The 15,402-nt window shown below is 37.7% G+C and overlaps 1 protein-coding gene across 1 annotated transcript in view; it reads left to right on the plus strand.

The window, feature by feature from the left end:
* Positions 1 to 13,862, plus strand: part of ptprfa (protein tyrosine phosphatase receptor type Fa) — a 48,348-nt gene extending 34,486 nt beyond the window's left edge. The window contains exons 18-30 of the mRNA XM_079244909.1: positions 1,421 to 1,530; positions 2,219 to 2,316; positions 3,772 to 3,895; positions 4,480 to 4,655; positions 4,762 to 4,881; positions 6,062 to 6,216; positions 8,131 to 8,416; positions 9,207 to 9,385; positions 10,155 to 10,281; positions 10,818 to 10,943; positions 12,547 to 12,701; positions 12,916 to 13,051; positions 13,747 to 13,862. Of these exons, the coding sequence (XP_079101035.1) occupies positions 1,421 to 1,530; positions 2,219 to 2,316; positions 3,772 to 3,895; positions 4,480 to 4,655; positions 4,762 to 4,881; positions 6,062 to 6,216; positions 8,131 to 8,416; positions 9,207 to 9,385; positions 10,155 to 10,281; positions 10,818 to 10,943; positions 12,547 to 12,701; positions 12,916 to 13,051; positions 13,747 to 13,815 (1,861 nt within the window). The 3' untranslated portion in view covers positions 13,816 to 13,862. The remainder of the gene's footprint in view (positions 1 to 1,420; positions 1,531 to 2,218; positions 2,317 to 3,771; positions 3,896 to 4,479; positions 4,656 to 4,761; positions 4,882 to 6,061; positions 6,217 to 8,130; positions 8,417 to 9,206; positions 9,386 to 10,154; positions 10,282 to 10,817; positions 10,944 to 12,546; positions 12,702 to 12,915; positions 13,052 to 13,746) is intronic.
* Positions 13,863 to 15,402: the final 1,540 nt, after the last annotated feature.

Here is a 15,402-nt window from a genome sequence, read left to right on the forward strand (position 1 = left end):
TAACCCTTTTCAGAAATCAGCAGAAGCTGTCTACTTTTAAGTGGATGGATCTGCTGTAAGAGCTCAATTAGATCTAGATTAGATTTGATCCTTTCTCTTTCGCTCTTTCTCTGCTTCCATTTCTGCCTGCTTGCAATGGATGCAGCCAACAAGAAAGGTTAGTGTGTCTGTCTTTTTTTTTTTTTAGACTGCAGCCACTCACTGATTGCACGTCTGCCACTCCACTTCTTCTGTATTACAACTAGATTTTTAAACTTGATTTCTGAATAACATTGCTGTGTTTTGTAAGTGAAAATAGCAAGCAATACCATTTGTGGGCACGTGTGTGTGTGTCAGTAATGTTATCTGACAGCAGGTGAGCTCCAGATTTCAATGACTATTTCAATGCATTCCAAGAATGCATTGAAATAGTCTTGTCAGATACTCAGGAGCTTAAAGGTGAAGTATGTAAGATTTTCAATATTTTCAAAATAAATTAACTAATAAAATAACTACAATCATAATTAGATAGTTTTTTGAACATGTAGGTTCCAGTCTGTCCATATTTGATGCGTTATTAAATTACAAGTTTAACTAATGACAAATGACAAAAAGCACTCTTTTTTTTACTGGTAGGCAAACATTTCAGAAGGGTCTTTGTCATTAATTAAACTTGTAATTTAATAACACATCAAATATGGACAGACTGGAACCTACATGTTTAAAAAAAACTATCTAATTATTCTTGTAGTTATTTTTTTAGTTAATTTATTTTGAAAATATTGAAAATCTTACATACTACACCTTTAAGGGTTCTACACGGTATCTCTTTGAGACTAGTGTTTTCCAGTTTAGATGTTTCTTTCTGCCACTGGCACTACTGATGCCTTCACTATTGGACTCACTAAAAGGGCTATTACCTAAATAGCACTTTTTTCAGTCATGTTACTTGTTACACTACATGGCACAAATACCCACAGATCATACCTCAGTAGACTCATTGGGGGCAACGCAGTTTCGCAGCATGTGGTTAGGGGAAGCCTGGAATTGATCCACAAACCTTCCAGTTGGAAAACAACTGCTCGTCCTCCTCAGCCACAGAAACGATCTCAGCTATTCTGCTCCTGGAGCAGAATATCTAAGGCTTTTTATTGTTAATCTGTCTCTGGGATGCAGCTATTTACTTTAGCTACACATCAGGTCTACACTCAATATATACATATATTTAAAGCCTTTTCTTTTTCCATTTATTATGAGCGTATCATTCAGACTATGTACCAATATTTTGTTAAATTTTGTTTACAATAGCCATTTGTTGTTGAATTTATTTATTTTCAAGATATAAAATAAATCATCTTTGTTGCACTCCATATGTCTAAAAATGAATTAAGATTTTGTAAAGTTTCTGGCGATGTGGTTATGATTTATCATTTTCCTCCAGGAAACGTGCATCCCCAGGCAAGAATGAACACATGGCAGGTATGAATGACTCGCTGATGGCCCACATCGCAGACCCTGTGGAAATGAGAAGACTCCACTATCAAACACAAGGCATGGACACACATGAACAAAAAATTCATCAGCATATATTAAATTGCATCCCAACATTTGTAATATGTGGATCCATAAATGGTTTAGACCAGGGGTGTCAAACTCCAGTCCTCGAGGGCCGAAGTCCTGCAGGTTTTTGCTGTTTCTCTTTACCAACACAGCTGACTCAAATCAAATGGATCCAGCAGCTTCTCGTCAACCTATTTATGAGTGTTGGTCAGGTGTGTTGGAGCATGGAGACAACAAAAACCTGCAGGAAACCGGCCCTTGAGGACTGGAGTTTGACACCTGTGGTTTAGACCATACTGTTGTCATTTGCGATCCTGACCACATGATGTGTTCAAGTGTTCTTGGTTTTGTCCTTTGTTCCTATCGCTTAGCATACTTGACATTTTCAATTAATTTTCAACTTTTGTTCACTGGGTGGGAATAACTTTCTGATACAGTACAGAATTCCAAAAAAACATTGTGACATGATGGAAAAATGTAACATGGAAAAAAATGCTTGTGTGCATTATAAGCTTTTGCACTGTTTTGTTGAAATCAGTGAAATTTGTCCTAAATGTTGCACATATTGCCCCCAAATCTGTGTACGTCTTGGTGCTATTGCTGCCACCACAGAAGTCTGTTATCTTTGCCGTTCGTCTGCAGTGTGTGACACTGCACTCATCTCTTCACGTGTCTTCAGGGATGAAGGAACATCTTCCAATTGCCATTTGTGACCTAGCAGATCATGTAGAGAAACTAAAGGCCAATGACAACCTGCAGTTCTCACAGGAGTATGAGGTAATTGTTTTTTCAGTTTTAATATATTTACTTTTTTTCTTTTACACCAGTTTAATGATATTAATAAAACCTGTTACTTACTCTGTACCCAGACAGGGTTTTTATTAAAAAAAAAAAAAAAAAAAAAAAAAAAACTAATTTAAATATTTAAAATGACCTTTAAAATAGAAAACCTTTAATGATGGTTATGGTTGCCAGTTTTGTAGATTTTCCTTAAGAAATTTTCATTTGGGTTGACCTGTCCGAGGTGTACCCTGTCTCTCACCCAATGATTGCTGGGAGAGGTTCTAGCTTACCGCAACTTAGTCCAACTAATTGGACTAAGTGGTTAAAAAAAAAATTGATGGATGAATTTTCATTTGGAAATTTCAGACAGCAAAGTAAAAAAAGAAATTGCAGTATATATACATTTCAACTGAGTCCATCTTTAATATGGAACCTAGCAGAGTTTATTTATCTGTCATTATAACCCTTTTCACTAATGGGGAGGAAAAGTCTTCATTTTACTTTTGAATAGAATAGAATAGTGGTTCCAAATTTCCAAAAAGGGAAAATTATTTTGTGCGCAGTAAATTTCTCATTAATCTTCCGGCACTGTGTAGATTCATAGCTAATGGCAGGAATGACTTTCTGTAATGAGTTACCCTGAGGATCCGTAATTCAGCCACACACAGGGAGTTCTGGACAAATGACCAGTTTATTGGTGGAGGAGTATGAACAGAAGATCAGTCCAGGGGAGTGGTCTGCAGAAGAAACCAGGCAACAGCTGGGAGGTAAACAGGATGGCAAAATACTCATCCAGGCAAAGACAAGGTTCAGAGATCCAAAGACAGGCAGGGTCGGTAACCAGAAGATCCGAAAGGTAGCGGTGTCTGTCGAGGGCAAGGCAAGGAGGGTAATCCAGGGGCATGAAGCAGAGGGTCGGCAACTGAGGCACAATCCGTGGAACGCTGGAACAAAACTAGACATAGGTCTGATTATTATCTGGCAGAAAAGGAGGGATTGGAGGGAGCTTAAGTAGGCAGTGAGAGAAAAGGAAACCAGGTGAACTGAATGAGGTAGCAGAGGCAATTAGGAAGCCAGCAGGTGGATCGAGTAATCAATGATGAGCGCCAGGAGATCAGGGTGGCAAAAACATGACAACTTTCTGCATTGTTCTGTGTTGTGGTTGAATTGAAGAAGCCTGGACTGTTTAGGAATTAATGAACAGTCCTGCGTGTGTCCAGGGGAATAAATCATTTAAAGTCTGTCATGTTGCAGAGGCAGAAACTGGAGGAAGAATGAGATGCATCTGTGTCACATCTATTTGTCCAAATGCTTACAGACTTGCTAAGGCACATGCTTAATAAATGACTACCCGCTGTCAGTCTCTCTCTCTCTCCCTTTCTCACTCCTTCTCTCCCAATCCCCCCTTTCTACCTCTATATTTATCTTTTCCCCCTCTCTGTATGTCAGTCTATTGAGCCAGGACAGCAGTTCACCTGGGAGTACTCCAACCTGGAAGTCAACAAACCTAAGAACCGCTATGCAAATGTCGTAGCTTATGACCACTCCAGGGTAATCCTCACACCTGTGGAAGGTAAGAAACACAAAGTCAGATACTACATGGAGATGGTCTGGGCCTATACCGACCTTAGTTATAAAGAGGATGTCACCTAGAATTAACTGGGATCCAAATTCAAATGTGACCAGGACAGATAAATACCTGAAGACCTTAACTTAGGGGTGTCCAAATTCAGTCCTCAGGAGCCAAAATCCTGGTTTTCAGTGCATCAATGCTCCAACACACCTGACTCAAAATAAATGAACCCATCAGCCCATGAAGTTCTATAAAATGATTCATTAGTTTGAGTCAGATGTGTTGGAACAGGGAGAAATAGAAAACCTTCATTAATGTGGCCCTGTACTGGAGCTGGACACCCCTGCATTCACTTAATATAGAATGAAAAAAAGAAGCTATGGGAAATATTTGACCTAAACAAAAATGAAGTGCCTGGGAAACAGACCATGAAACAAAGTCAGAATAAAGCATACATGAGCAAAGAGTGTGGAAGCAAATGAAAGAACAAGTCAAAACAATCACAGTAAAAGAAGAAATGAAAACTGTCAGCAGCAAACCTGTGTCATGATTAGCCGTTTGGCTCTGTCTGTTTCCTGCTGCAGGAGTTCCAGGCAGTGACTATATAAATGGCAACTACATTGATGGCTACAGGAAACAGAATGCTTACATCGCCACACAAGGACCTCTGCCAGAAACACTCTGTGACTTTTGGAGGATGGTGTGGGAACAGAGGACCTGCACCATTGTTATGATGACTCATCTAGAGGAGAAATCACGGGTGACCTATTACGCTTTGAAATAATAAAAAGTGATGCTCTGTGAACATTATCAACAGCACTCTTTTAAAACAAAGTTGTGGGATTGTTGTTGTGATTTGGGTTCAGGTTAAGTGTGATCAGTACTGGCCGTGTCGGGGTACAGAGACATATGGGATGATTCAGGTTACCATGCTTGACACTGTGGAGCTGGCTTCATACAGTATGCGAACATTCAGCCTTTACAAGGTAAGAACTTTCTGTCTATTACGTATACCCTGGAAGTGATTATTTGTACAGAAGCCACACAGCTGCTTTTAGCTTTTGTACATTTATCAAGCAAGTTTAAACTTATTTCCCAGGAGTCCTATTATAGATTATTTTTATTATATTTGTTATACATATATTTATTTAGAAAAGGGTCGGTGATGAAACCCAGCTTAACTACTTGTCATTCCTTAAATCACTAGAAATGTGCCATTACATTATACAATCCCCAGCTTCTTTAAATTCTAACTAGTTATTACTCAGCATTTAGGTTATGTGATGCTCCATGTGGCAATCTACAAATTCTCCACTCAATATTAGATTGAGCCCATCCACCCAGATAGTGATGGAGCAAGGTTGCTTTCGCAAAGTATTCTGTTACATACACTGGGTTTATTCATGATTTAAATATGCAACAAATGTGTCCATGTTAAAACAAGATTGAGATTTAGACTGGGACAGAATCTGGATCAGTTTATCTCAGTTTGTCGAGACGCCTGATTTAAAAAAAAAAAAAGTCTCCGTCCAAAATAAAGGCCATACACTCTATATTTTGTTGGGCCGCCTTTGGCTTTTAAAAACCATACGCTTTTGCTTTAGCATCATTTCAGGAAGCAACCTGGTACTTTCATCTTTATGTTTTGGAAGTGCTCTGACCTTGTAACCAGGCTGTCTTCAGTACTATTGCTGTTCCCAGAATACCAAATATGATTGCGTTAAATGATTAATCTGATCTTAGTCTTCAAATGATTTAGTGGCATATGATGATAGCAGGTTTCATAGCTGACGGGTGCACTCAATTACAGCAGTCAGCTCTACTCTAATGCCTCGAACTTCCCACAGTTTTCTCGGAAACTGTGGGAAGTTTTTCTCTCTGGGCTTGGAGACCCTTGGAAACCCCTGAAGTTGAGAAATGATTTCAGTTGTAAACAGAGTTGACCTTTTTGTTGCTCTGTCCTTTTTATATGCATTTTTGTATTTATTTATACATTGCTCTTTGTCAGGATGTGCATTGAATATTTTTTATGCTGTACTTTATTTATTTATTTATTTATTTTTATTTGTATGCTTTATAATATTTTTATGATTTTTTTTCTGAGGATATGTGGTTAAGCACATATTTAGGAACAGGGTACAAAATGTTTGTGTTTTGTACGAACAGAATGGTTCAGTTGAGAGAAGAGAAGTTCGACAATTCCAGTTTCTATCCTGGCCTGATCACGGAGTGCCTGAGTATCCCACCCCAACGCTGGCCTTTGTTCGTAGGGTCAAAGCTTGTAATCCTCTAGATGCTGGACCCATGGTGGTTCACTGCAGGTAATATGGCTTCTTACATTTACAAAAATCTTTAGTGTGTCTCAAATAAACCATGTTTGATCACTAAGTGGCTGAAGATCAGGTATTACAGTATTATATAGTGTGCCACATTGTACGTCATGTTACTAAATTGGGCGGCAGGAGCTCAGGAAGTAGAGCAGGGCCCGAATGTCACTGGAAAACCTGAAGGTCATCATACATGTTGGCAAGACACTTAAAGGGGTCCTATTATGGTATTTCAAGTTTTCTGAGCTTTCTACAGTGTTACAGTGTTGAATCATCATCAGACATGTGAACGACACTGTTTTTTTTTTATCACCTAAACGCATGTTTGAGTTTGAATTTGAGTTCCAGCATTCGCTCCATTTGGTTTCCATGGCGACGAAAAATGCGTTGTTTTAGAGAGTTTTTTCTACTTGGAAATCCTTGTGACGTTCCGGGGGATAAGGTTCAGTGATTGGTTACCTTCTACTGGTTAACAAGGGCATGTACAAATACATCAGGCGGGTGGAAAACATCGGATAAAGTTATTTCCAACGATGGCTGGTGAGTTTACCAAAGAGAGACATCCTGCTGCATTCGTTGCTGTTTTCCACTTTGTTTTCAGGGTCTGATTCAGGTTCCAACATGTAGGGCTGTATGCAACGTCTTCACATTGTTCATTCATTCATTCATTTTCTGAACCGCTTAATCCAATTCAGGGTCGCGGGGAAGCCGGAGCCTATCCCAGCTGGCTTTGGGCGACAGGCAGGGTACACCCTGGACAGCTCGCCAGTCCATCGCAGGGCCACACAGAGAGACGAACAACCACTCACACTCATTCCTAGGGGCAATTTAGAGTAACCAATTAACCTAACATGCATGTCTTTGGACGGTGGGAGGAAGCCGGAGTACCCAGAGAGAACCCACACATGCACGGGGAGAACATGCAGACTCCACACAGAAAGGCCACTGACAGGATCGAACCAGTGACCCTCTTGCTGTGAGGCCACAGTGTTAACCACTGTGCCATGTTCACATTGTATTTTTTTATTTTTTTTATTGAGTTCATATTAGCCTAATCCTTCTGTTTATGAGATGTTACAATGACGGCGAAAGCAGTTGCGGTGCACGCTCGCGATGTAGTGCAGTGGCGGGAGGCGGGGCTTAATGCGGAAGAGTCTCAATCCACTCGTTTTGCCCACAGGCTGATCTGACAGCCTACGGAGAGGGTCGGTCTGAAGTAAATAAAGCCATTTGTGACAATAACTCGATCAATCCCAGCCCTTCTGGGCTCAGAAATAAAAAATAAATTAGCCTGAAATGCACATAATAGTTCCACTTTAAGTAAGCATGAAAAACATTCATTCATTCATTCATTATCCTAACCGCTTTTCCAACGAAGGGTCGCGGGGTAGCTGGAGCCTATCCCAGCAGTCTTTTGGGCGAAAGTCGGGGTACATCCTGGACAGCACACCAGTCCATTTCAGGGCCATGCATGAAAAACACGAAAGTGAATAAATGTTGTGGATGTGTTTCCATCAGTGTGCCCTGTAAACATGTAGCTAACCACCACCACTTAGATGTGAGGAGTGAATGAATAATGGATTTGATGGAAAGCGCTTTCATTCCACTCATCTCATTCTGAATCTGTCTTTACAGGCTGCTCTATGCCAGCTAAATCAGCTGTGGCCTTCAAACTGCACACCAACACGCATGTCGCTCATTAACAGAGTAAATTTCTGCACAAAGTTTGCAAAAATAAAATTAGATTTTTAATTGTTAGTTTGTATTTTTTCTTGGATAATTGTTCAAGATGAAAATTCCAAAATACATATTCGAGTTAAAGCATAGGTTTACTGCTCAGTTGGAAATTTCCATGTTTTTTCATGTGGCTTACCAGTGTAATTCTGTTTTGTTTTTGCATCCTGTCAGTGCTGGTGTGGGCAGAACTGGCTGCTTTATTGTAATAGATGCCATGCTTGAGAGGATGAAACATGAGAAGACAGTTGACATATATGGTCATGTGACGTGTATGAGAGCTCAGAGGAACTACATGGTGCAAACAGAGGATCAGTACATATTCATCCATGATGCCCTGCTTGAATCTGCAACATGTGGGAACACAGAGATTCCCGCCCGCAGTCTGTATACACACATCCAGAAGCTCACCCAGATCGCTCCAGGAGAGACTGTCAGCACCATGGAACAGGAGTTTAAGGTAGGAACCTTTGTTCTTCTTTGTTTTTAGTGCTTTCATTTGTTCTGTTTGGATATGCTGGGTTGCGTTAATATATGGTCTTTTTATACTTAATAATTATACGGGTAACATATAAGTTGTTAATTCCATTACAGAATCCAGTTTAAATGCTATACTTGCGTTTTTAGAGTCTGACAGACGCTGCTTTACCAGTTCAAACTTTTACAGCATTATCCTTGATTTAGAGTCCAAGAGCCATTTTCTCCCGGGTATTCCAATATTCAGGCTGAAAGATGGATGTAATGGATCCTCATCTCTGGAACTGCAAAGCTTTTCACATTTGAAGAGCAAAGAGCCTAGATCATTTTAAAACGTCAGTCATTTCTTCTTACTGGCTTTTAGACCTGGTTCATGCATATTTTTCATCTGCGTTCTTTTAGGATTTTGGTATTTTATAAGTTTTACACTGCATATTTTTTTTTTTTTTTTTTTTTTTTTTTATGATTGTTTTAATGATTACGGTCTGCAGTGGATTTTAGACTGCTGCTTTCTTGGCCTGGGCTCCCTTGAAAAAAGGTCTTGTAATCTCAGTAGATATTACCTTGTACAATAAAGGTTTTAAAATAATGGACTTTTATTGTGCCAACACTGCTGGTATTTACTAGCTTATATTAGTCTAACTGATGTGTGTACTGTCTTATATATTGCTAATATTTTTTTCATTCATTCAACATGTGCAGCACTTTGGTCTTCTGTGGCTACGTTCCATTTCCTACATAAATGAACTTGGACTTCACTTCTGTCTCTGCAGAAACTGGCCAACTCTAAAGCACAAACTTTGAGATTCATCAGTGCTAACCTTCCTTGTAATAAATTCAAGAACCGACTGGTGAACATTATGCCTTTTGAATCCACTCGCGTCTGTCTGCAGCCAGTTAGAGGGGTGGAGGGCTCCGATTATATTAATGCTAGCTTCATCGATGGTTACAGGTGAGTCGACATAAATCAGCAGAATGCTGACACAGAACGCAAACAGGATTCTACAAAAATGTTCCTGTGATGGTAAATGATGTCAGATGGTAGTAAAGGTAGCTGACAGGAAGGGATTACAGCCTGATACTGAGGGAGGTGTTTTATAGCCTTGTCTTCCTCTGAGCAGTTCATGTCAAATGGTCCAGAGTCTGATCCATAATAAACAACTAATAACAATGGCAGCAGTCATTTAATACCATTGTTCCATGCATTTTCTGTAGGGAGATCTTTTAGGTTCTTATCTGTTTAATATCTGCTCTACTGTTTGGAATAACACATTTTTCATAAACTTTATTGTATCTGATGTAAGATTTGTGGAATTAAACCTGCATAAGTAATTTCTACCACTTGATTTTGGGACATGATGCAGAAAATAAGCATAAATTCTAGTATTACTTGTTAAAATGTTGATACTTGTGCATTATGACAGATTATATGTTTGTTTTTATATCATTAGTACTTTTATTATTATCCATTACATTGTCTCAGTAAATTTAATATAAAATTATTTCCAGATATTGACTTTACATAATTTGTAACAAATTACAGAAGAAACCATTTACAATGTTCACTTCTGTGTTTATAAGACTTCCTAATTAATGACAGCAGTATTTATTCACTATTTATTATGGTAAAGTGAAATATTGCATGAAAAGAGAGGCTAAGGAGAAACAAGAAGAATGCTAAAATGTAGCACAGCCATCTCTCTCTCTCTTGCAATTTGCAGACAGCAGAGGGCGTACATTGCTACCCAGGGACCATTAGCTGAAACTTCAGAAGACTTGTGGAGAATGTTGTGGGAACACAATTCCACAATTGTGGTCATGCTCACCAAACTCCGCGAAATGGGACGGGTAAAACCATGCAATCACACATTTTTCGGGTCATTAAGTATGAACCACTGTCTCCATAAGTTAACTGACATGAGTGGCTCTGATGGTGTGACATTGTGGGTTTTTTAATAAAAGAATTTCAAGACATTCTAATACATTTTTAATCCTGTTTCAGTTCATTGAGGTTTGTCAGCTTGTGTTTATGCACAACTATCTTGAGGTTAGGACAAATTTGTTCACTTAACTTGTTCATTTGTTCACGTTTGATTTTCAGAACCCGATTGCTAAATTCTTAGGGAAAATAAACATGTTTCACACACACTCCCATATTCTGGTTTGAGATAAAATGAAAATATTGACAAGTCCCCCTCAGATAAAGAAAAACTTTCCATGTAGTGTCTGAGTAAAAAAAAAACCCCACATATTTTTTAAATGCTTTGTCTTTTTTTTTCTATTTAGGTATATTTTCCCTCTAATAACACTGCAGCAATATTATTTAAATTTGGAGATTTATTATTACTGCATTGAGTATTTTGTTTACTGTCTTTGTTCTGTAGGAGAAATGCCATCGGTACTGGCCTGCAGAACATTCTGCACGCTACCTGTACTTTGTTGTGGACCCCATGGCCGAGTACAACATGCCTCAGTATATCCTTCGGGAGTTTAAAATCACAAACACCAGGGTAAGTTCTTTTCTTTAAGAGTTCTTACTGAACAAAAGTCTGTTACTGAATGAGAGAGCAGCAAAACAATTAATTATTTCTCAGCTGGTTTTAATCAACTCTAACCTATAGCAGCTGGTTTATTAGTGTTGAGGTAAACTATTTGATTTCAGCACATCTTCATCACTTGGTCCATCTTTTGCAGTCTTACTGGTTTAAATTAAAATTAATTTGCAAATGAAGTGTGGACACAAACAATATTAAATAACCCATGAAAATGTTATTAGGCATGGGAATTTGAAGCAAAACTATTAAAATTGCTAAACATGCTGAACATGACTGCTGATTAGAGGATGATACTTTTCACCTAGTTCTTGCTGTAAGAAAAGGCACAGTTACTGGCCTAAAAGCTCACATAAGCACACACAGCACAGCAATCTCACATACCTACTAAACTGATAAATACTTCACTGGCTTTTTTTAAAAATATATTATTACATTTGAATCTAAGCCATCCGCTGGTGTTCCATCTCAACTTTCTATGAAGTGAGATAAAAGATGTCCTATAAATTAGACATTTAGCATAAATGTGTATTTTACTCAGTCTCCCTTCCACATACCTACACATTATACACAGGAAAGCTAAGATTCTTCAGATTTGAATTACATACAGAAATAATGCTACAGTCATAACTTTCATTCATTAAACACAAGTCATACTGTACTCTAGTCATTTTTAAGCATAAAAACATGTTTCTGATAAAAATTGTAGGATTTTAAATTGTGAAATAGATTTGATTGGAATGTAATACTTGGGCTCACTGATGCAGGTTGTAGTACAGAGTAATGACAGCTTCACACGGAAAACATGGCATGTGAATTGCATGTGTATTTCAGCTGGCTGTGCTTCTTAACACCACCAGCTGCAAAAGTTAGTAACACAGCAATGTCTCTGCTAATAAGCAGCAGTGGCTCAGGTGGCAGAAGAGGTCATCCTGTAGCCAGAAGGTTGGCAATTTGAATCAGTTGTTGTGATGTTCTTCTTGGGCAAGAAACTTTACCCTCCTTCCTTCCAGTGTCAGCATCAACATATGAATGTTTTTGGCACAGATTGGCTGCCAGAGGGTAGCTGTGGTTTAACATGTAGCTTGCCACCACCAAATACAATTTTGATGTTAATAAATATTGAAGTTAATGTACACTTTGTGTTCTGTCAGCAGAAAAACAAATATAAATCGAATCCATTATTATTATAGACACTGAGACCTCTCTGTAATCCACATATCATTTGCCCAGTAGTGACCTGATAAGTAACATGCATGGAATTGATTTTTATTTTTAGTTATTACACATCAAGACATATATTGTTTCTCATATAAGATCAATACAATGATAAAAAAAATGGTTTTACTTTGTATTTAGCTTCAGTTTCTTGCAACTAGTGTGCAGGCTCTAAATGTGTTCACATGAAAGCTGAAAATTGTGATGCTTTTCACGTGTCACACACCCCCTGCTCCTGGTATGAAGCTGAACTTAAAACCCACCCAGCACTGGTACATAAAACTAAAGAGCTGCAGATCTGTGTGTCAAGGGTCTTTCTCTGTTTATCCTGCATGCACACCAGGATGGTCAGTCAAGGACAATCAGGCAGTTTCAATTCACTGACTGGCCAGAACAAGGAGTGCCCAAAACCACTGAGGGTTTCATCGACTTCATTGACCAAGTCCATAAAACTAAAGAACAATTTGGACAAGATGGACCAATCACTGTTCATTGCAGGTAATTGTGTATGTGTGTGTGGGTGTGGGTGTGTGGGTGTGTACATGAGAACAATCACATCTTTTTTTTTATGCCATGCTTTGGTCATGTGCTTGAACCAGATTAATAAAATGTTCTTTTATTGGTCATCTAATGAAATAGGTGTTCTTATATGTGTTTGTGTGTAATTATCATAATGATTTGTTGTAAGATTCTTACAATGTGTTTACACCAGTGCTGGTATTGGGCGGACTGGTGTATTCATCACCCTGAGCATTGTGCTGGAGAGAATGAGGTATGAGGGCGTAGTAGACATCTTCCAGACTGTCAAGATTCTCCGAACTCAGCGGCCAGCTATGGTTCAGACAGAGGTACTCGCTTGTTCCGTGTCTTACCCAGACTCTCTATGATCACTCTATCATGATCACACTAATAATAGTATTTATGGATTAGATTTATATACTGACCAATACAGACTATGGAATGCCACAATAATGAAGAAAACATCACATTCGGTATCTCTTCTGTTATTAAATAATCATTTAAAAGTATTTTACAGGGTTGTCATCACTGTTATCACTTGTTACCGATGATGAAGCAGTTTAAGTTTGATTGCAAATTCATCTCTTACTGTTTGGTAAAATAGTTTAATATGTAACAATACTTAATGTATAATAAATCAGTCATATGCCTTGTATTTATATTATTTTATACCAAGAAGGAACACACAGTTTCACTGTCTTGTTCTCAATTTTTTTTTTTTTTTTTTTTTTTTTTTTTGTCTTTTTCTTTGCTTACATAGTTTATCTCAGATTTAGCCCTGGCTCAGTTTCAGCAGCTATTTTTATTTTTATTTTTTTTTAATGGAATTGCTTTGTTTTTCCTGTTTTACCTTTCAGGTTATGATTTAAGTTATTTTTACATATTGTAGTAATTAAATAAAGCATACAAACTGAAAATATGAATAAAAATATACAGGACAAACCTGAACTATCTCAATGCTTCATTTCCCCTGTTATCTCATTGCTGTTTTAGTTTTGACTTACATATTTATCTTTGTCTTTAGGACCAGTACCATTTGTGCTACCGAGCTGCTCTGGAGTACCTGGGAAGCTTTGATCACTATGCAACATAACCTAGACATACACCCTCACAAGAGTCATGTCTCTGAGCCATACCCGGTCCACTCCACAGAGGTCCATGTGACCTAAGGAGAGGAATGAACTGGACTGATGAGGATATAGTCATGGCTGGACTTGGGAAATGTTAAAGGAACAAGAAATAGACAAATGATGACCTCTGGGTGGGCTGCTGCTATGATACTGCCATAGAAACCACACCAAAGCCTCTGCAAAGGCCAACCTGACAGACTGATGATAAATGTATTCCTTGTTTTTCCACAACTTTTCCATTTCTGTCTCTTCTTATGGCAAAACAAATTATTTTATTTTCATTTCCCTTACTGTTAATATTTTGATACAACTAATTACAATTTATTTTCAATCACATGATTTGTATTTACTTCATTTGCTTATCAGTAAATACTTTTTTCTTCTCTAAGAAACTTACTTATCTTTAACATGCTCTGAGCTATTAAAAATAATGGTAATATACACACAGCTGCTTATTTTAATGTATCCACTGTACAATATTTTATCATGTTAATCTTACTGTTAATTTTATCCACTTAGTTTTGGAAGGAATAAATGGTTTTCTAGACTATACACTCCATTAATTTAGGGCAGCTGTCTGAGCATTAAAAGCTGAAAATGTTGTGGATAATGCTACAGAATCGGTGCATTTTACACTTGAGTATGTTGCGCCTGTAAAAAACAAGGAAAGACGACAAGACAGTGAAAGCTTCATGGTATAATTAACAACTGTATATTTTATGCTATACGTAGCAAAGGACAGAAAAGAGGGCTTACTTGAGCCAAATGTTTTTTTCTCAATGGCAACAACTTTGTGAACTTTTTTACACATGAAATTATATCAGCTGCATACAGTTGTTACTTCATCTACAACTTCAATATGCCTTTTGGACTCTATGCCTGCTAGATTTTTCAAGGATATTTTCCATTTACCAACACCTCTGAAAAGTCTGCCTAAGTTGATAGGCATTTATAAAAATTTTAAAAAAAAGAAATCTAGTTTTCATCCAGATTTTGTGAACAGATGTGTATATTATCCAATATACATTGAGAGACTGATTATTAAGTTTGAGAAAGAAATATGGTAAAGGGAAAATACTAAGGAGAATTGCTAGTTGTCTTATAACCTCAGACAAATAATTCATGTTTTTTCATGTCATGAAACGATTCCAGTTTTTGTTTTCATGTTAATGATTACATTTTCAACATAGACAAAATCAGCCTTTCCCAAACTAGGAGTTCTCTGGAGTCCCATGATCATTTCAGGGTGTCCCCAGACTGATGTAAAAAACACTTATTGCCAACATTTTTTTTTTTAAATTTGGGATTTTTATTAGAGCTGTCAACAATAATGTGTAAGAGCAAAGAGATTGTTATATTAAATTAACTAATTTTTAATGCATTAACAACAACAATAGTTATTTCAAATGCCATATCAGAAATATGAATTCAGGATTATCTTGTAAGATTTTGAGCATGATGTTCCTTTGTTAAAGTGGCAAATCAAATACACCAAAAAGTATTTTATCGTCCTTAATATTATCGTTTTTGATAGTTTTCCCACCTTTAAT

This window comes from Telmatherina bonti, assembly GCF_933228915.1.
Source record: "Telmatherina bonti genome assembly, chromosome: 8".
NCBI classification, from domain to species: Eukaryota; Metazoa; Chordata; class Actinopteri; order Atheriniformes; family Telmatherinidae; genus Telmatherina; species Telmatherina bonti.